This window comes from Gopherus evgoodei, chromosome 3 (genome assembly GCF_007399415.2).
Source record: "Gopherus evgoodei ecotype Sinaloan lineage chromosome 3, rGopEvg1_v1.p, whole genome shotgun sequence".
Taxonomy (NCBI): Eukaryota; Metazoa; Chordata; order Testudines; family Testudinidae; genus Gopherus; species Gopherus evgoodei.
Genome location: NC_044324.1, coordinates 10,482,324 through 10,503,330, shown reverse-complemented (window position 1 = coordinate 10,503,330; position 21,007 = coordinate 10,482,324). Strand labels below are relative to the sequence as shown.

Genomic DNA, 21,007 nt, shown 5'->3' with positions numbered 1-21,007 from the left:
AACTGAAGGCTCAGGACTGCTCAGCCTGTCTCTCGCTGGGGACCCTTCCATGTCCGTTATGGGAGCGAGGGCTTCCCCCTCTGTGCCCCTGTTGCCAGTGCCACCTCCAGCAGGATCTGATGCTGCTCCTCGGCCCGTGGTCAGGGCGGTTGATCTTGACCAGCGTGAGGTGCTGAACCAGGGCCCCGAACCTCCTGTGCCTTGGCCTTCGTACAATAGATCACTGACTCTCACTGGCCTAGAGCATCCTGGGGCCATGTCTCGCCGTTCTGCCCCCTCTGCCCAGCGTCAGCTGGTTGGTAAGTCAGTCCCCTCCCACCGCAGAGACCTGGTCTTGTAGCATCCCCCCACAGTCACTCCCTCTGCGTGAGGGCAGGGATTGAGGCAGCTCCCTGGCTCCAGTGGGCTGGCTGGCCAGGACTGCAGTGCTGGGCCTGTGGCTAGGCTCCCACTACTGGGCACCCAACTAATTCTCTGCATCCCGTCTTCCCTTCCAGCAGTGTCGGGAGGCAGCATGTCTGCCAGTCAGGGCTGTGCCTTGTGCGGGGAGTGAGGCCCCGGAACAGGAGGGTAGCTGGTAGCTAGCCGCCAGGCTACCCAGCGACGTACAAAGAGAGTGGGTCATGTGGTGCCGAGCCTGACGTGCTTGGTCTGCTGGCTCTCGGAGAAGGAGATCCAGGGGTGGCAGAGCAGGTAGGCTGCCCTCGGCAGATGGATGGGACCCGTGGGCAGCCCGCTACTGGGGGGAAGCATGGCCGGGGTGAGGGAGGGACAGAGCTGTTGTTAGGGCTGCGTCAGTTCTCAGCCCTGCCTTGCACAGCACCGGGCCCTTCCTCTACTACACACATGCAGACGCTTGGTGCTTTTCAGAACCTCCAACACCCCCCACACCAGGCATGGTTGCTTCTGGGACCTAGACCTAGACCCTGCCTTGGCAGCTGCGGATCGAGGGCACAGCCCTAGCTGAATGTGACTGGTCTCCCTCAGTCAGAGCTGAGCTGTCCCCAGGGGGGCGCTGTGCGAACACTAGAGGAGGGAGCAGGAGGAAGCATGCTGTGGGTCGCAAGGGAGCTGCCCAGGGGGCTGCCCCAGGTTGTGCTCTGCTAAGGATTAGTGCCTATGTGACTTGCTGTTAGGAGCAGAAGCCAACATCCTCCACAGTCCAGGACTTCTTGGCAGAGAATGGCTCTGGGGCTGGGGGAGAGCCCCCAGAGACGCCCAAGCTGTGTGATCTGGGCTTGGGTTTAACACCCAAACAAGGGAAGCTTCTCCCCAGGCAGAGTGCACCCTGCGATGGGTCCAGTGTCCTCTGTATCCACCTGGCAGCACTTCCGGGAGGGTGGGGCATGTGGGCCTGACTCTGTGGGGGCCCCTCTGTCAGTCACTGGCCCTTCCTTTAGCCCTACCCTGGTGGAGACAGAGCTGGCTAAGGGTCACTCTCTAATGGCCCTGTCTGAATGGGTCTGGTCACCACTAATGCGGGGTGGAAGATTGCGCCCACGGACCCAGAGCCGAGGGGTCTGTCTCATTGTCACCACTTCCACCCCGGCAGGGAAACACACACAGGCCTTCGACCGTGCTCCAGGCTCGTTCATTGGAGCAGCTCGGCCTGGTGCTAGAAGCCCCATCTTGAGAGGCCAGAGACTTGGCGGTGCTGCTGCCTGTTCCGTTGCAGCAACCTGCTTCCCCAGGCTCCGCTCAAGGGCTTGCTTGTGGCACCTACAAATCTAGGGCAAGGCTCAGAGCTGAGTGGCTGGGTAAAGGTCTCTGCCACTTCCCGCAGAGAGGGTACAGCGCCCACCCTAGGGATGGTGCAGGTAACTCAGGCTAATGGCTGGGAGATTCTCGCCTGACGTCCTCTCCTGTCACCTGTACGGGAAGGTTGGCAGCAGCTGTGCAGGCCTCTCTTGCAAGATGGTGCCTGCAGAGTGGAAAGGGAAAGTAGCTTGCCCACCTGTCCCGTTTGCTGAGCTGGCACCAGGGGACTCTCCACATGGCGTGCTGTAACAGCAGTGGTGAAGTGTAGGGTGTAACAGAAACCCAGGCCAGGGTCCCTCCAGGTCTCCTTGGAGATCTATCTGCTCTGAATCCCTTTCCTAGGTCATGTATTCCTTTGCAAACAGAGTACGGCTGGGCCAGCCCCAGTAGTGTCACTGATACTCGGGGGGTGAGCAGCCAGCCCACAGACACTCCTTGCATTGCTTGGTAGCGAGGAAACCTCTGGGCGTGGACATAGAGGAGCCAGCGGGTTTGTGGCAGCACGTCTGGTACGTTTGCTGTCAGGGGCTCCTCCGCATTGCTGCTGACCAGAGGATGCCCACACTGGCTTCGATGTCGAGAAAATCCCGAGGCACTGGCTGCGCTCAGGGAGCAGGAAAGGAGGCAGGTGAGTGGATGTTGGTGAGAACGAGGCAGGAGGGACTCCACTGACATACTCATGAGAATGGTTTGAGTTCGTAGCTGTGATCCCTGGGCTGGTGGGGATCCTGGAGAGCTGCCAGGTCCCGCGGTGCCTCTCTCCTTCCAGCTGTGTCTGTGGGTGGCTGCGCTTGTCATGGCGAAGACAGGAAGCCTCTAAACGCTCGGCGGCAGGGCTAAAGAGCTGTGGATGACGGGAAGCCCTGGGAGCGATTGCGGCCCTCGTGGGTCTGCATGTGGCCGTTCGTGTATGTGGGGTCAGAGGAGATGATCCCAATGGTCTCTTCTGGCCTTGGTCTATCAGTCCCTGGGGACGGACTGTGAGCTCCAGCAGGGGGGATGGACTCTCTTCCCAAATTGGGGCTGGCGTCTCCAGAAGGCCAGGTGGAAGGGTTCGAGGGTAGCGAAGGAGCTGGGAGCCAGACCTGCCACAGCTTGGCCGAGGGACTCTTTGGATGCCAAGTGCTGTGACCTGTAAAGCTGGATTGGGACTTTCCAGAATTGGAGCCTCCCTGAGGGCTCCTTAGTTGCACTCGGGGAATGTCCTCACAGCGAGCGGCTGTGAGTCTCAGCGCCTGGGCTGACCACGCTAAAACCAGCTAGATAGACGCAACAGGATGGGCTCTGGAGCCTAGGCTGGGAGCTGGTTCAGAGCCTAAGCTGCCATGGCCACACTGCTATTTGTAACATGGTGACTCGCTCCCATGGGCTGTGTGGACATACCCTTGTTTGGGTCCCAAGCCTATGTCTGTCCCCACACAAATCAGGTCAGCAAGCACTCAGGGCCCGAGTCCTAGGGATGTGTTCTAGGAGTGGGTCAGGGGCCCAGTCCTGCTCTGACTGGGCCAAGGCCAGTCACTTTGCAGTGTGGACGCAGGGCAAGCCACAGGCCTGTGTCAGAAGGTCAGTGTGGTGCAGAATGGATGTGTTAGCATAGCTGAGAGCCAGGTCCACAATCCAGTGTGGACACTCAAGTACAGGCTTGGAAACCCAGACCCACAGGTGTGGGTCCCACCAAGCCAGGCTTAGTGTGTAGTGTCACCATACCCCTAGTGCCTGACTCCCTGACCGCTCCCCTTGCGTGGGGCAGCCCAGCCCTCGTGTAAGTGTCTGGAGGGTTGATGTTTTAGACTAAGCCCCTAAGGGGTCTGTCTCCCAGCACATCTTGGGCACCTCTGTAATTATGTCCCTTCGGTGCGACAAGGGACAAAGTGCAGCCCTTCGGCACAAAGCAATTTGCTGTCCCGAGCCCTGGCACTAACGCAGCACCGTGGGCTATGAACAAGTGGCACTGTCCCTGGCACGGAGCTGCAGCAGGCTGTGCCCAGCTGAAGGGAGGGGCTGGGGCGATTGGCCTGGCGTCAGCGCACTGCCCCTGGTCTGAAGGATGCTCCACTTCCCGGAAGCACCGGGGATTGGCGTGCAGGCCAATAGAAAGGGGCTTGGAGGAGGGTGAGGAGGCGAGCTCACAGGCACGGGAAGAGATGTGGAAACACCAGTGAGAGAAGGATGCGAAGGGATTGGTGAGGCAGGAGCAGCTGGCGATGGGTGGGGGAGACAAGGGAGCAGCACTGATGACTGACTGGGAAGGGATTCTTGTGGGGGTGAGAGTTGTGCTGGCACCAGACAGCGAGGAGGGGTAGCTGCAGCCTGCTGTGAAGAGGAGGCTGCGTTTGTGCCAGTAACAGCCATGAGCGTGCGGGAGAAACGATGCTGGGCTCTGAAGGAGCTGAGGGTGGAAGCTGAGCTGCACTTTGAGCATGTGGCTTGCAAGAGGGTGTCTCGGGGAGAACGAGCAGCCAGCGTTCGGCCTGTTGAGCTGATGGCAAAGCCATCTGTCCGCAGGCAGGTGGGCAGCGATGCAGGTGCTTAGGATGGGGTGAAGCCTGGGCATAAAGGTGAGAGTAGGGGTTTAAGAATGGATTTGAGGTCCCTGCGGAGGCGCCTCTGTGCCTTAGCCTCTGTTTGCCAGAAGCTGGGAATGGGCACAGGGGATGGATCACTGGACGATTTCCTGTTCTGTTCATTCCCTCTGGGGCACGTGGCATTGGCCACTGTCAGAGAATAGGATATTGGGCTAGATGGACCTTTGGTCTGACCCAGTGTGGCCATTCATATGCTCAGGGTGCAGAGCAGCTGCTCGGGAGTGGTGGTGGGAAGTGAAATTGTTTGGTGGGGAACAGGGCACAGCTGAGAGGGTAACTCTGAGAAGTGTCTTGGCTCAGCAGGGCACCTGCCCTAGCGCCAGCATGGAGGTGTAGGGGAGCTGTGGGGAAGGGGTGGTGGCTGTGGAGCCTGCAGTGGGCCAGGAGAGGATTGAAAGCAGCAGGGGTGGGGGAGGCTGGCTACACAGGCCTGCTCCTGGCAAGCTTGCCAGCATCTCAGGGGCAGGTGGGCATTGTAGGAGAGGCACCTGAGGACTAATGTGGCTCAGAGGGTCACTGAGCAATGCCCTGGCCACCCTTGCACTGCCCATTCTCTGTGGTCACCAGGTGCACGTGCTCCATCATGAACCATCCCATGGAGCAAAGAGCAGTTGCTGGCAGGAAAAGGGGTGCAGGACACCACTCAGGGCAGAGCTGCAGCCCAACCGCACCCCCTCACTCCTGGGCCAGGGCTCTGTGCTGCTGCGTTCTTGTCTGACCTCTCTTAGAAGCCTTTTGCTAATAGCCCCAATGCTCCCTGCTGGAGTCCCCAGCGGCTGCTTGATGTGGGCTGGCTTAGTGCTGAGCGATGGTGGGGGTGGGCATTTGGGGCTCAGCCAGGCTAACCTGGGGTGCCCCGTATACAGCCCCACCGGCCTTGCCGGACTGGGGATTGGGAGTGTAACTCCTCCACCCCAGCAGAAGGTGCTAGCCTTTGGGAAAACATGTCTCCCTCCATCTTCCCAGCCTGCTGTGCCACCTTCCCCCCCCACACACATGGCTCTGTTTGCTGGGCTGGGGGGCATTCCCTTGGGTCACGCTCTGGCTGTGGTGCAGCAGCTGTTCTGCCTTGTGCCCCAGGGAGGGAGCAGCCGTGGTGGACTGTGAGCTTTCAGGGGGTCATGGCCTGGTGTTCTTTCTCTGCTTGAAACAAAGCCAGTTTGGACATCGTGAAGCAAGTGCCCCCGTTGCCGGTCATTTCCCTGCCCCTAGCCCGGTTCTGCTGCTGACTGGGAAAGGCAGCATCAGAGTACAGCATCCCAGCTCTCTGCATAGCCGGGAGGCTTCCAGGAGCCCTCGGGTGACCCCCAGCTGCTGAACAGCCCTCCCCTTCAGTCTACATTTGCTTTTACAATTTCCCCAGGTGCAGGCTAGACAGGCAGCTGCTGCCAGTTCTGTTCCACAGCCCTGGCAGGAGGAAGCAGCATGGGGACAGTGCGTGATGTTTAGTGAACTGGATACAAGTGGCTGCTCTGTCTCCAAGGGCCCCTATGGCCTTTGCTGCCACCCTAGTGAACAGGGTGGGCTCCTGCCACGTGGGTCCCACCCTCTGGCTTGTCTCTGCTCAGTGCCTGGGCTGTGGACTCCTAGCAGGCAGCAGGGGCTCAGTGCAAGGTGGGACTAGGGGGGATGAGGTTCTCCATGGGTGTTAGCACTACTTTCCTGCCTTGGGGCAGAGCCTAGAGGCCAGGGAGCTGCTGGGTTGGGTGCTGGCACTGATAGTCCAGGGGCCACAGGGCTGTCCTGAGTAAAATGAAAAGTTGAATTAAAAACTGGCTAACTGTTAGGTCTCAAAATGTAATTATAAATGGGGAATTGTCATCAAGTGGGTGTTTCCACCCGCAAAGATCAGTTCTAGGTCCTAGTCTATTTAACACCTTATCAATGATGTGGAAGAAAATATAAACTCATCACTGATTTGCTGATGACACAAACATTGGGATGCGATAAATAGCGAAGAGGACAGATCTGATACAGAGAGTTGTGGATCACTTGGTAAATTGGGCACAAATAAACAAAATGCCTTTTCGCATGGCTACATGTAAATGTGTACATCTAGGAGCAAAGAGTGCAGACCGTACTTACAGGCTGGGGGCCTCGACCCTGGGCAGCAGGGACTCTTCAAAAAGTTTTGGGGGTTGTGATAGATAATCAGCTGAACAGGAGCTCCCAGCGTGATGCTGTGGCTAAAAGACATCCCATCTTGTGCTGCATAAACGGGAATCTTGAGTAGGAGTTGAAAGGTTATTTTACCTCTGCGTGGTACTGGCGTGACCACTGCTGGACTCCCGTGTCCAGTTCCGGTGCCCACAATTCAAGGAGGGCATGAATAAATTGGAGACAGGTCAGAGAAGAGCCACGTGATTAGAAAACCTGCTTCATAATGGCAGACTCAAGGTGTTGAGTCTATTTAGCCTGACAAAGAGAAGGTTAAGGGGTGACTTGATCCATGTCTAAAAGTATCACTATAGGGAACAAATATTTAATACTGGGCTCCTCAGTCCAGCAGAGGAAGGTCTAACCCCAGTTGGGGCTGAAGTTTGAAGCGAGACAAATTCAGACTGGAAATAAGGCCTAAGTGTTTAACGGTGAGAAGAATTAACCATTTCCCAAGGGCTGTGGCAGGTTCTCCAGCACTGGTAAGACTAGAAGTTTTTCTAAGAGATCTGCTGTAGGAATGATTTAATATAAGAATGGCCATGCTGGGGCAGACCAATGGTCCATCTAGCCCAGTGTCCTGTCTTCTGACAGCGGCCAATGCCAGGTGCCCTGGAGGGAATGAACAGAGCAAGACAGCTGAGTGATCCAGCCCCATCGTCTGCTCCCAGCTTCTAGCAAACAGAGGCTTGGGACACTCAGAGTGTGGGATGGCATCCAGCAGGCTTTCCAACCATACCCCTCTTGGACTTCCTGCACCTGTCTCCAGGGTTGTGTGGCTGCTCTCTTCCCCTCCAGTTGGGCCTGAGCGCCAGGTGTCTGAACACCAAGAGAATGAGGCCGCTCATGTGCTTAGAGCACAGGATCTGGCACTGCATGCAGCTTGGAAACCCAAGCATGCTGGCAGCTGGGGAGCAAACGACTACCTGGAAGGGGGGTCCAGGGGCAGCTTCTAGCCTGCTTCTACCCTCTTCTTGTCTTCCTCTGAGGGCTTTGTTCTGATGTGGCTCCTGTGATGGTCACAGCCTGCTGATCTTCTAGGTTTGCCTTGGGATAATCCGCTGTTTACATACACCAGGGGCTGGCGGGTGTTCGGCACCTCCTGGGTAATCCCTGCCAGCCTGGGCCCCATGTTCCCCTCCCCCCAGCAGGCCCGAAGGCTGGCTTAGCCTGCACAGTGCCTTTCCCACTGGGAGCCCCAGCACCCGCTTGCTCTGGCTGAGTGCACCCATGGAAGACTGACAGGGGCTCCCAGAGCATCTGCTATTAAATGGATGGGCACCCTGCCCTACCCAACCCTTCTGCCCTCTGCACACCCACCATCCATTATAGAATGTCCCCGTGAGCCAGGGGCGGGCCAGTGGGAGTCACTGGCTGGCACAGGCCTGATGCCAGTGTTCCCCCTACTTGCCAGGGGCTCCACCGTTACTGTGAGCAGTGTGCATTTGGCCTGGTGTGAGAGTCCAGCCAGGCCTTCTGCACCCACACCCTGCTAAGCCGTGGGGAGATGCAGCCATGCCTGCCTCGCGCAGTCCCCGCTGTGGTCTCTCCCTGGCTCCTGGCAGCCAGTGGCATCCCCAGCTCGTGCTGGGCAGTGAGCACCTGCTCGCCTGAAGTGCTGCCTGGGCCACAAGCCCCTCGTGCTGTCCATGGCAGCAGAGGAGAGGCTGCCCCATGGTCAAAGCCAGCAAAGCTCCATGGGGCAGGGCATGGGCACTCATATGGGGCCAGGTGTCTGAGACACACACACACTCCCCCCCGGACAGCCCAGGCTGGCCCTGAGTGCACTGCTGGAGGGAGGGAGGTGGCAGCTAACAGCTCCTTCAGGGCTGCAACTGCGCTACGTTCTTTCCCCTCCAGCCCCAGGACAGAGTAGATCTTTGCAGGGACCCTGCATTGCCCTTGTTCCTGGCATCATTCTGGGACAGTGCTAACAAGGGCTCCCTCCAAAGCTCTGCCCCCTCAGTCAATGCAAAAATCCACCAGCCCCTGAAGCTCACCCTTCCCGAATCTGTCCAGCCGCCCCCCTTCTGACACATGGCCACTTGACGCCACGTCTCTCTCCCAGGCTCCTTCCACCTGCCCTCTGTTCCTCCAGCTGCCGCGGCTGTGGGGGGGAAGTAGACCCCCTCTGGGCTAGGCGGTTAGTTGTCCTTCGCTGCAGTGACCAGTTGTTCCTGGATGATGCTCTGGAACTGCTCCATACAAAGCCAGGCAGGGCTGTGGGGAGCCTCTCCTCCCTCGGAGCAGACTGTCTGCAGGGCAGGAAGCTCACACAGCTTCACCTCCTGGGTCTGACCTTGGAGCATTCAGCATGTGCCCCTCCGTGCGCTTCCCACAGCGAGTCCACCCAGGCGGGGTCCTGGGGAAGCCAGAGGGTCCTGCACCCCCACTTCACAGTCAGATGTTGATGCTCAGCCAGCCAGTAAAACAGGTTTATTAGATGACAGGAACACGATCCAAAACAGAGCTTGTAGGTACAGTGAACGGGACCCCTCAGCTGGGTCCATTTTGGGGGGAAGTGAGCAAAATTCCCACGTCTGCAATTCACTCCTCGTCCCCAGCCAGCTGCAAACTGACTCATCCTCCAGCCCCTCCTCCTCTGGGCTTTGTCCCTTTCCCGGGCCAGGAGGTCACCTGATCTTTGTTCTCCAACACCTTCAGCTGGCACCTTTTGTAGAGGAGGGGATCAGGTCATTAGCTGCCAGGAGACAGAGTGTTGGCCATTTTCTGTCCACCCAGCATCACATCTGCCCTCTAGGGCTCTGCAACAATCACACCCCCTTCTCCCACCACCTAGATACTTAAGAACTGCATGGGGGAAACTGAGGCACTCATGCAGTATTCAGAGAAAACATAAACATGAACATTCCCACTTCGTCACACCAGGTCTCACCTGAGTGCCGGCCATCACGCTAGCTGCTGGGGATGATAGTAGTGGCTCTGGCCAGGCTGGGGTGGGGGTTCCTGTAGGTGCTGCAGGGCAGACTCCTGACTCCCCCCAGCTCTAGTGGTGCCAAGCAGGCAGTGGCATGGCGGGGGGCTGCAGGGTCCTGTGGGTGGCTGACCCTAACCCGCTGTCTCCCCTTTCAGAGCCATGCTTGCCAACTCGGCCACGATGCGGATCCTCATCAAGGGGGGGAAGGTGGTGAATGACGACTGCACCCTGGAGGCTGATGTCTACATTGAGAATGGCATCATCCAGCAAGTGGGCCGGGAGCTCATGATCCCGGGAGGGGCCAAGGTCATCGACGCCACCGGGAAGCTGGTGATTCCAGGCGGCATCGACACCAGCACTCACTTCCACCAAACCTTCATGAACGCCACCTGTGTGGACGACTTCTACCACGGCACCAAGGTACCTGCGGCCCGGTGGGTTAGTGATGCCTCTGGAGAGTGGGCCTGGCATGTGCCTTCCTCCCTGGGCAGATGGGGCGAGGAACCTGACCTGGGTCCCCGTGGGTTGCTGCTGGGGGATGAAGGTGAAAGGCCTTTCATTCAAGGCAGCAGCTTAGCTCTGGCTCAGGTGATTCGTAGACCATTGTGCTCATCCTTTCCGACCCCCTTGGATAGCACAGCCCAGAGGGCTTCCTGACGGATCCAGAGCAGATCTTCTGGAAAAACATCTGGGCTTGACTGAAACACAGTCAATGATGGGGAATCTACCATGGCCCTTGGGAAATTGTTCCACTGCTTACTTCATCTCCCTGTTAATAACTTACGCCTTACTGCCAGTCTGGATCTGTCTGGCTTCAGCTGACAGGCCTTGATTCGGGTTACCCCTTCCTCTGCCAGCCTGACGAGCCCATTACTAAACGTTCCTTCCCCCTGTAGGTTCTGTAACCAAGTCCCCCCACCCCGAACCCTTGTGTAGCAGGGTGCTGCTGCAAGGGCACTTAATTAGCCCCTGCTCAGCCAGCCCCAATCAGGGGAAATAGATTGGGGCTGGGGAGAAGTCTGGTGCCTGGCCTCTGGAACTGGCTGCACCTGTGGGCCTGCAGGTTGACAGGCCATAAAGGCTGGCTAACAGCCAGAGAACGGAGGGAATGGCCAAAGAAAGGGCGGTCTCCAGGTTGGGGTAGACTCCGGGTAAAAGAGGCGATAGTAAGACCTGTAAAGCTCTGTAAATAGTATCACCGGTGGTGGGAACTTTGTGTGAATAAAAGCCATGGGTGCTGCATCAAGAAGAGGCTCATTGTGCTTTATTGGGACAGCAAAGAGCTTCAGCAAGGGGGGGCGAGGAAAGGGCCGGTTACACATTGTTAGACCCCAAGTTCAGTCAAAGTAGCTTATCACTATTAGGCAGGTTTTCTAACCCTTTAATCATTCTCGTGGCTCTTCTCGGACTCCTCGCCAATTTAGCAGCGTCCTTGAATTGTGGGCACCGGAGCTGGACACAGGATTCCAGCAGCGGTCGCACCAGTGCCAAACAGAGGTAAAAGAACCGCTCTGCTCCTGCTTTCTCAGGTCGCACTAGCACTTTTGGCCACAGCGTCTTGCTGAGAGCTCGGGTTCAGCTGATTCTCTGCCCCAACATCTTGGAGTCACTGCTGGTCGGATGGAGGCTTCTTAGGCTAACTGGGAGGAGGGAGGGTCTCAGCGAAGCAGTTAGTAGGGTGAGAGCATTCTCCTGGGCGGGCAGAGCCCTATGGGATAGCAATTCCTACCTTGCTGGGCAGCATCCTTTCCTTGAGGGGTGCCCATGTGCAGCTGCTCGCTCTGTCCCCATCCCGGGTAATCACCAGCCCGACCCGGTTCTGTGTGTGTGATTCCCAGGCTCTGCAAAGAGCAGCCGTAGTGCAGCTGTACCTGGCTCTAACCAAAACCCTACATCCCTCTTGGGGGAGTGTGTCTGGGGACAGCGACAGGCTCCTCTGGGCCTGCTCCCTCCAGACCCATCTGTACCAGTGGGTGGATCTTGTGCTTGCTGCATGGAAGCCTGCAGTTTGGTTTGCTGTGGGGTCCCCTTTGTCCATGCTGGGGAACGTCCAGGCTGCTGGGTCTGTGCAGCCGGCTCCCCTGCCCTGCTTTCCCGGGCCTGCCTCCTCGTGTGTGCTCAGGGATGGCAGCTGCTCCTCAGCCCTGTAGGCATTTGCTCCAGTGGCCTGTTCCTACTCCCAGCCAGGAGACGGGAGCTAGCTCTGCTCATGCAGCTTGGTGGCCAGGCTTCCTTCCTGAGTTGTTTGCCCTGGCAGGAGGGAGCAGAGCGGGTCTGACAAGGCCGACTGCAAGGAGTTGGCCAGGCATTGGCGCTGACTGCGTGGGTGCTCTGGGGCTGGGGGAAAGATGGTGGGTTCTGAGCACTCACCAGCAGCTCCCCTATTAACTCCTCCCTCCCACCCCCAGTGCCTCTTGCCTGCCTGCAGGCCCGGCCAATCAGCGCCTCCTCTCAGCTCCCACCCACCGCGATCAGCTGGTACACGGTGTGCAGGAGGTGCTGAGGGCGGGGGTCGGGCCTGGGGCAGAGCTGTGTGTCGACCACTGCCTGGCACGTTGGAAAGTTGGCGTCTGTGCATCCAGCAATGGCTTCTGGGCCCAGGAGCTCAGCAGTCGCACTGACCTCGTCAAGCACCGTGTACCAAAGCGCGACGCTGCGGGAGAATCGCGTCTCTTGCACTGGCCCCGAGTAGACGCGCCATACTGCGGGGACATGGCATGCCCACTCCAGGTGCCCGCTCTTGCGCTGGGAGGGAGCGTGGCCAAGCAGGTGCCTGCCTGTGGCACTGTATTGTGGCATCTGGCTTGAAGCTTCATTTGACTAGAGCATGGGAATTGGGGGCCTGCACTGTTTGGCACCATGGATCCCCCCCTCCTCAGCTCAGAGCACGGCTCAGGCCCAAGGAACGTGTCACGCCCTGCACTAGGGAAGGGGATGCACGTTTCTCTCTAACGTGGGCATGTGCCAAGCAGTGCAGATTTGCCCAGCATACTTGGCCCAGCACAACTGACTGATCACTCACGCCATGCTGTCTCAAGGGAGCACAAATGTTCTCGCCGAGTCCCAGGAGCAATGAGTAGGCGCTGAAGACGGGACTTAGCAGTTCCCGGGCAGCTGGATAAGAACCTGAGAGCAGCCATCCTGAGTCACACCAAAGATCCATCTAGACCAGTGTCCTGTCTTCCCACAGTGGCTATAAGAAGGGAATCCCAGTGGGAATACTGTGCTGTCGGTCCAGGCACGGTATTCCCATTGGGATCTGCCATCCCTGGGGCTCACGGTTCTCATCTGGTGGTTAATGGGCTGAATTCCTTGAATTGAACCTTGCTGCCTGTCTCCGCCTCGTGCACAGTCTGTAACTCGGGCCGTGCTCCGAGGGCGCCTTCTGCGGGCGGGAGCTGAATGGAGAGACGTCATTGCGCCATGGACCATCTCTAGGCAGGGCCTGGCTGCTTGACTCATTAGGGCAGCAGTGCTGGCCCTTCGACTTCTTGGCCTGGTTTAACTGAAATGCCCTGACACAGGAAGCCTTCTCAGCAGATTAGCCTCTCCTCTAGTGGAGCCTAGAAATCCTCCTTTAGCTGGCTGGGCATGGACTCTGCCTCAGAGGGCAGGAGGACAGCCACAGCCGAGGCCACTCCCTGCGTGGGGAACGGCCACTCCCGGCTTCGTGGACCTGTGACTGGACACCTCCTCCCAGCAAGCCCCCAGCCCCCTCCCCCTACTGGAAGGCAATGCCCTGAGGAGCCTGTGGTGGGAAGGGCAGGTATGGATGTTCTTCTTCGAGATGTGTTGCTCATATCCATTCCAATTAGGTGTGTGCATGCCACGTGCACGTCCGTCGGAAGATTTTTACCCTAGCAACACTCGGTGGGTCGGCTGGGCGCCCCCTGGCATGGCGCCGCTATGGCACTGAATATATACCCCTGCCGACCCGTCTGCTCCTCAGTTCCTTCTTACCATCCGTGTCTGTCGTTGGAACAGTGGAGCGCAGTTTAGCTGATCTCCACCTCCCTAGCTTTTCGCTCGTTCTAATACTTATTGTGTATATAATTTATTCTCTGTAGTTCTAGTTAATAGATTTTTGTAAACATAGTTAGTGTATATAGTTCTGAGGGTCGGGGATTAGCCCTTTCCCTCTCCCGGTGCCCAGGCCCATGCCTGGCTCACTGGGTTTCAAACCGTGCTCTGCCTGCCGCCGGCCAATGCCCACGGGAGACCCCCACGACTCTTGCCTCAAGTGCTTGGGGGAATCCCACCTTGCAGACAAGTGCCAGATCTGCAAATCGTTCAAGCCGCGGACGAAAAAGGAGCGGGACTTTCGCCTTAAGCAGCTCCTAATGGAGGCAGCCCTCACTCCTCCACCTTCAGCACCGCCTGCCGGACAGTCCGCGCCGGGGAGAAGTGCCTCATCGGCACCGCGAAGACAACTCGGCACCAGCCGTCACCGGCACAGAAACCGGCCTGGCACCGCTCCCTCTCCCCGTGTGCCAAGAAGCTTAAAGCTCCTGTGGTCCCACTATCTGCACCACAGTCTGAGCAACAATCTAAGTCGAGCCGCCCGGCACCACCAACTGCCGCGGCACCGACAATCTCTGCACCGTTGATTCCGGCAGTGCAAGAGCCGTCGAGTCCGGTGCATGACAGCTCCCCGGCACATGCCTCGGTAGAGCTTCTCGTTCCCACTACGCCAGAGACATTTGCTTCGGCGAGAGAACTTATTGCCTTAACGGAGCCCGCTCTGCCTCAACCCCCGGTACCGCCGGTGCGGGTTATTCAATCGACAGGCAATCCGTCCATGGTAAGACCTCCTTCCATGGCACCTCGGGCAGACAGCATTCAAGATCGAGGTCCCGCCAACGTTTTCGATCTCGCCATCGCTCCAGATCCAGGCACCGCTCGCAGTCTCGGTACCGGTCGCACTCGCGGCACCACTCAAGGTCCCGCTCACCAGACCGATACTCCAGGCACTGGTCCAGCTCCCGGCACCGTTCACACCGCAGCCGCTCTCATCATAGGGCGTCAAGATCCTGGTCGACCTCCCGGCACCGCGCCGGTCGCAGGTCCCGATCACGCTCTCGGTATCTGTATGGATCCCAGTACCGCTCTCCGGTGTGGCACAAAATACGGTACCCTAGAGACAGGGCTTACCCTTAAACAGCCTGCGCTCTGCCATGGCCATCGAGGCACGCGTCTGAGTCATCGCACGCTGATAGTGCCGCCTATCCCGATTCAGAGACACACAGCCGGGTTCTCCATGAGGCTCAAGGTCCAGACCAAGATCCTCATCAGTGGTCCTTTTGGACACCTTGGGCATATCACCAGGCCCAAGGCGAGCCCATGGTACCATCACGTTCCGCCCCGTCAGAACATCGCGCACCGGAGGCCACTGTTAGCTGCCCCCCTCCAGCGGGTACTGTCATAACCTAGTCCCAGATGTGGACCTTGGCGTCCAAAATATGGGGGTTAGCATGAAAACCTCCAAGCTTAGTTACCAGCTTGGACCTGCTAAAGCTGCCACCACCCAAAAAATTAGAGTGTTTTGGGGCACTCTGGTCCCCCAAAAAACCTTCCCTGGAGACCCCAAGACCCAAATCCCTTGAGTCTCACAACAAAGGGAAATAAACCTTTTCCCTTCCCCCCTCCAGGTGTTCCTGGAGAGATACACAGAAGCAAGCTCCGTGAATCTAAACAGAGGGATTCCACCCTCTCTATTTCCAGTCCTGGAAACAGAAGTACTTCCCTCTTCACCTAGAGGGTATGCAAAGTCAGGCTAGTAAATCTAACACACCCAGATTTCCCCCTGACTTCTTCCTCCCACCAATTCCCTGGTGAGCACAGACTCAATTCCCTGGAGTTCCCCACTAAAGAAAAACTCCAACAGGTCTTAAAAAGAAAACTTTATATAAAAAGAGAGAAAAAATACATAAAAATGGTCTCTCTGTATTAAGGTGACAAATACAGGGTCAATTGCTTAAAAGAAATATGAATAAACAGCCTTATTCAAAAAGAATACAATTTAACACATTCCAGCAACTACACACATGTAAATACAAAAAAACCATATAAATCACTATCTGACCTTTGTACTTACAACTGGGAAACAGAAGATTAGAAAGGCAGGAGATAGAAATCCTCTCATAGCCGAGAGAGCGTACAGGCAGAAGAACAAAGGACTCACACACAAACTTCCCTCCACCCAGATTTGAAAAAGTCTTATTTCCTGATTTGGTCCTCTGGTCAGGTGTTTCAGGTTACTTCTTTCCAGGTGAAAGAGACATTAACCCTTAGCTAATCACGTTCTGCCCTGTCAGAACATCGCGCACCGGAGGCCACTGTTAGCTGCCCCCCTCTAGCGGGTACAGATCACTCTCCTCAGGCACCGGACCCTCAGGTCCTCCCGGACCCTGACGTACCTCCGGACCAAGAGTCCCTACAGGAACCACTGGTACCGGGTCTGTCATCGTCCTCTTCACCCATCCTCATCGGGCACACCCCCTATCGACCTCCAAGCTCACCAGGACCTTCTGAGGCGAGTCACCGTAAATATCAATCTCCAGGCAGAGGAGGTCCCTGAGGTTGAGGACCCGGTGATAGACATACTGTCGGCGGATGCCCCAACCCGTGTAGCTTTGCCGTTTATATGCTCTATCCAAGCCAAAGCGGACACAATCTGGCAATCCCCGGCGTCTATCCCTCCTACGGCTAGAGGGATGGAAAGAAAGTATATGGTACCCTCCAAAGGGTACGAATACCTATATACCCACCCTCCTCCATGCTCCCTGGTGGTTCAATCCATCAATGAGCAAGAGCGCCATGGTCAGCAAGCCCCCGCCCCAAAATCGCTGGAGGCTAGACGGATGGACCTGTTGGGATGTAAAGTCTACTCTGCAGGGGGCCTCCAACTCAGGGTGGCGAACCAACAGGCCCTGCTCAGCAGATATAACTATAACACCTGGCAGTCGGTGGGTAAGTTCACTGAGCTGGTCCCACCAGACTCCTGCCAGAAATTCCAAGCCCTTCTCGAGGAAGGAAAGAAAGTGGCGCAGACGTCCCCGCAGGCCTCCCTCGATGCTGTGATTTCGGCAGCCAGAACCGTGGCCTCGGGAATTACGATGAGGAGGATCTCGTGGCTGCAAGTGTCAGGTCTTCCTCTTGAACTGCAACGCACCATCCAGGACCTGCCATTTGAAGGCCAGGGCCTTTTCTCCCAGAAAACGGACCCCAGGCTACAGAGTCTTAAGGACAATCGGGTGATCATGCGTTCCCTTGGGATGCACACCCCACAAACCCAACAGAGGTCCTTCCGTAGCCAACCTCAGCGCCCTTACCCCCCACCCAGACCGCGACAAGACTTTGGCAGAAGGCGCGGTTGCGGGAACCACAGGCAACAATCTGGGTCCCAAGGCAGACACAATACCAGTCCCGCCAAACCAGCGACGGGCCCGAAAGCGAACTTTTGAAGGTGCGCCCTAGAGCAGAGCACCAGTCCTTCCTCAGGATCCCCTTCAGTTTTCCAACCGCCTTTCCTCCTTCCTCCCTGCATGGTCCCAATTAACCTCGGATCGTTGGGTCCTACGCACGATGGAATTTGGATTCCATCTCCAATTTATTTCGCCCCCTCCCTCTCCACCCCTCCTCCCCGTCCCTCTTCAGGGACCCCTCTCACGAGCAATTCCTCTGGCAAGAAGTTCGCACGCTCCTCTCGATCGGAGCTATAGAGAAGGTACCGGAGGAATTAAGGGGCAGGGGATTTTACTCCCGATATTTCCTAATCCCCAAAACAAAAGGAGGTCTTCGACCCATCCTGGACCTGCGAGGACTCAACATGTTTTTAAAGAAGTTGAAGTTCCGCATGGTATCCCTGGGGACCATTATCCCTTCCTTGGATCCCGGAAACTGGTACTGTGCTCTCGACATGAAGGACGCATATTTCCATATCGCTATTTATCCCCCGCACAGACGGTACCTACGGTTTACGGTGCACCGCTAACATTTCCAATTTGCGGTCTTTCCGTTTGGCCTCTCTACGGCCCCTCGTGTCTTTACAAAGTGCATGGCGGTAGTGGCCGCCTTCCTCCGTCATCAGCGAATACATGTTTCCTTACCTAGATGACTGGCTTATTCGAGGGACCTCCGAGGCCCAGGTCACCCGGCACGTAGCCATCATCACAGACCTATTCGAGAGACTGGGCCTGATGATCAATGTAGAGAAGTCTACTCTTGTGCCCACTCAAAGAATAGAATTCATTGGGGCCATTCTGGACTCCAAACTTGCAAAAGCCTGCCTGCCACTGCCCTGGTTTCAGGCACTAGTCTCTGTTATAAAAAGCCTCCAAACCTTTCTGATGACCTTGGCTTGCACCAGTCTGAGCCTCCTTGGTCACATGGCTGCATGTACCTTTGTAACCAAGCACGCAAAACTATGCATGCGTCCCCTTCAAACCTGGCTCGCCTCAGTGTACCGTCCAGCCAGAGATACCATAGACATGGTGGTCACCATTCCTCAGAGCATCTTAGACTCCCTCAGCTGGTGGCTAACACCCTCCCTGGTTTGTGCAGGACTGCCGTTCCATCCGAGGCAGCCCTCGGTGTCCCTAACTACAGACGCGTCGTCTCTCAGCTGGGGAGCTCATCTAGACCATCGTCACACGCAAGGCCTCTGGTCATCTCAAGAGCTAGCATTGCACATAAAGGTCCGGGAGCTGAGAGCAGTCCGCCTGCGTGCCAGACGTTCCTACAACATCTGCAAGGTCGTTGTGTTTCGGTGCTTACCGACAACACAACGGCCATGCACTACATAAACAAGCAGGGCAGGACTCGATCCTCCCCTCTTTGTCAGGAGGCCATCCAATTGTGGGAATTTTGCATAGCCCACTCGATAGACCTTGTATCATCGTTCCTCCCGGGAGTCCGGAACACCCTGGCAGACCATCTCAGCAGATCTTTTCGGTCTCACGAGTTGTCGCTTCGCCCGGACGTTCTGCATTCCATCTTCCAGAAGTGGAGGTTTCCCCACATAGACCTCTTCGCTTCCCACGACAGCAGGAAGTCCCAGAAGTTCTGCTCCTTCCAAGGTCTCGCCCCGGGCTTGATATCAGATGCCTTCCTAATCTCATGGAAGTACCAGCTGCTGTACGCCTTTCCACCCTTCCCACTGGTGCACAGGGTTCTCTTAAAGCTCCACAGGGACAGGGTTCGCCTGATCCTGATCGTCCCTGCGTGGCCCCGACAGCGCTGGTACACCACTTTGCTGGACCACTCGATAGCCAACCCAATCCCTCTGCCCCCGCATCAGGATCTTATAACGCAGGACCACAGCAGGCTTCACCACCCAGACCTGCAATCCCTCCATCTCACAGCGTGGTTCCTGCATGGTTAACCCAGTCGGAGTTATGCTGCTCTGCCCCGGTGCAAGAAGTACTCCTGGGTAGCAGGAAACCTTCCACCCGGTCTACGTACTTGGCCAAGTGGAAGCGATTTTCTTGCTGGTGTCAAACACTAAATGTAACACCCACGGAGGTTCCCATTCCCACTATATTGGACTACCTCTGGTGCCTTAAACAGCAAGCCCTCGCTATCTCATCTCTGCGAGTGCACTTGGTGGCTTTTTCTACTTTCCACCCCAGAGAAGGTACTTACTCTGCCTTCTCCCACCCTATGGTCTCGAGGTTCCTCAAAGGCCTGGAGCATCTATACCCCTTAGTACGATGCCCCGCCCCTTCCTGGGACCTCAACTTGGTCCTGACAAGACTTACGACTCTTCCATTCGAGCCATTGGCGACCTGCTTGCTCCTTTATTTGTCATGGAAAACCGCCTTCCTTGTGGCCATCACATCGGCTAGGAGAGTCTCTGAGCTTCGGGCTCTGATGGTGCACCCACCATACACGGTGTTCCACAAAGACAAGGTGCAGTTACGTCCCCATCCAGCGTTCCTCCCTAAAGTAGTCTCGGCCTTCCATCTCAACCAGGACATATTCGTCCTGGTCTTCTTTCCCAAACCGCATACATCTCGTAGAGAACAGCGGTTGCATTCCCTCGACATCCGTAGGGCGCTCGCCTTCTACATTGACCGGATGAGACCCTTCTGCAAAACACCCCAACTTTTTGTGGCAGTGGCTGATCGGATGAAAGGCCTACCCGTCTCTTCTCAAGAGAATTTCGTCATGGGTAACAGCGTGCATCTGTACTTGCTATGACCTAGCTCATGCCTCTCCGGGGCATATTACTGCCCATTCCACCAGGGCTCAGGCCTCTTCAGCCACCTTCCTAGCTCGAGTTCCCATCCAGGAGATATGTTGAGCAGCTACGTGGTCTTCAGTGCATACCTTCACTTCCCATTATGCCCTGGTGCAACAATCCAGAGAGGACGCAGCCTTCGGCTCTGCGGTTCTACACGCTGCAGTATCTCGCTCCGACCTCACTGCCTTGGTAAGACTTGGGATTCACCTACTTGGAATAGATATGAGCAAGCACTCAAAGAAGAAAAGACAGTTACTCACCTTTGTAACTGTTGTTCTTCGAGATGTGTTGCTCATATCCATTCCAAAACCCACCCTCCTTCCCCACTGTCGGAGTAGCCGGCAAGAAGGAACTGAGGAACGGACGGGTCGGCAGGGGTATATATTCAGTGCCATAGCGGCGCCATGCCAGGGGGCGCCCAGCCGACCCACCGAGTGTTGCTAGGGTAAAAATCTTCCGACGGACGTGCACGCGGCGCGCACACACCTACTTGGAATGGATATGAGCAACATATCTCGAAGAACAAGTTACAAAGGTGAGTAACCGTCTTTTCCTGGAACGGAGGCTGTTCATGCTCGTGTGCTGCTTCCAGGCTCCCTGCCTGCTGGTCTCCAGGGAGCTGGCTCCAAGCCAGTGGCCAGGACTCATTGGGAGGGTCCTGCTACTGTTGGACATTGGCCTGCCTGCTTGCAGGGGCATCATGGGCAAACTGCTAGGGACCACGCTCAGCCATCCGACCCGCACGTTCTCCAGAGGTGGTGCAGGAGCCGCACCTCTTCCCCGCTTGCATGAGCGACTCTCCAGCCCAGGGAGATGGGCGCAGCATCAGAACCCAGAGTGCAGGTCTCTCCTTTTCTCTTGGCTCCAGGGAAGCCATCACGCTGCCCTGCTCCTACCTCTGCTGTGCTGCCTGCCCCATGCTGTTCTCCCGGCTGGCATGGCAAGCTGACAGTTCTGTCTTGGCTGGCAGCAGCAATAGGAGAGACTCGTCTGACATCTCTGCAGCCTGGCAGCGGCGCCTGGAGGGGCAATGTGCCCACAGAGACAGGCGATCTCTGCGCTGGGGTCCCAGCTGCTACCCAGCAGGCCCAGCTGGGAGGGCTCCAGTTCTTAGGCTCACCCTGGGGTTTCATAACAAAGCTCAGCACTGCGAGCGGGCGAGGTACGAGTGGCTCCCTGGAGCCCTCCAGCTGCGTGGCCGGTCTCTCTCGCTCCCCGCCCCCCAGTTGCAGGGTGCCGGCTGCTCTCCCGTTTGCAGGGTGGCTGATTTGATAACCTTGGCTTGGCTCTGGCCTCAGTTGGAATTGGAGAAGTGGTGAGGACTGG

General features: G+C 57.0%; 1 protein-coding gene across 4 annotated transcripts in view; it reads left to right on the top strand.

Annotated features, from left to right (window-relative positions):
• DPYSL5 (dihydropyrimidinase like 5) overlaps nt 1–21,007 on the top strand; it is a 117,890-nt gene that overhangs the window by 24,477 nt on the left and 72,406 nt on the right. For all 4 annotated transcript variants that reach the window (XM_030555045.1, XM_030555047.1, XM_030555044.1 and 1 more), the window contains exon 2: nt 9,594–9,858. In XM_030555045.1, the coding sequence (XP_030410905.1) occupies nt 9,598–9,858 (261 nt within the window). In that variant the 5' untranslated portion in view covers nt 9,594–9,597. The remainder of the gene's footprint in view (nt 1–9,593; nt 9,859–21,007) is intronic.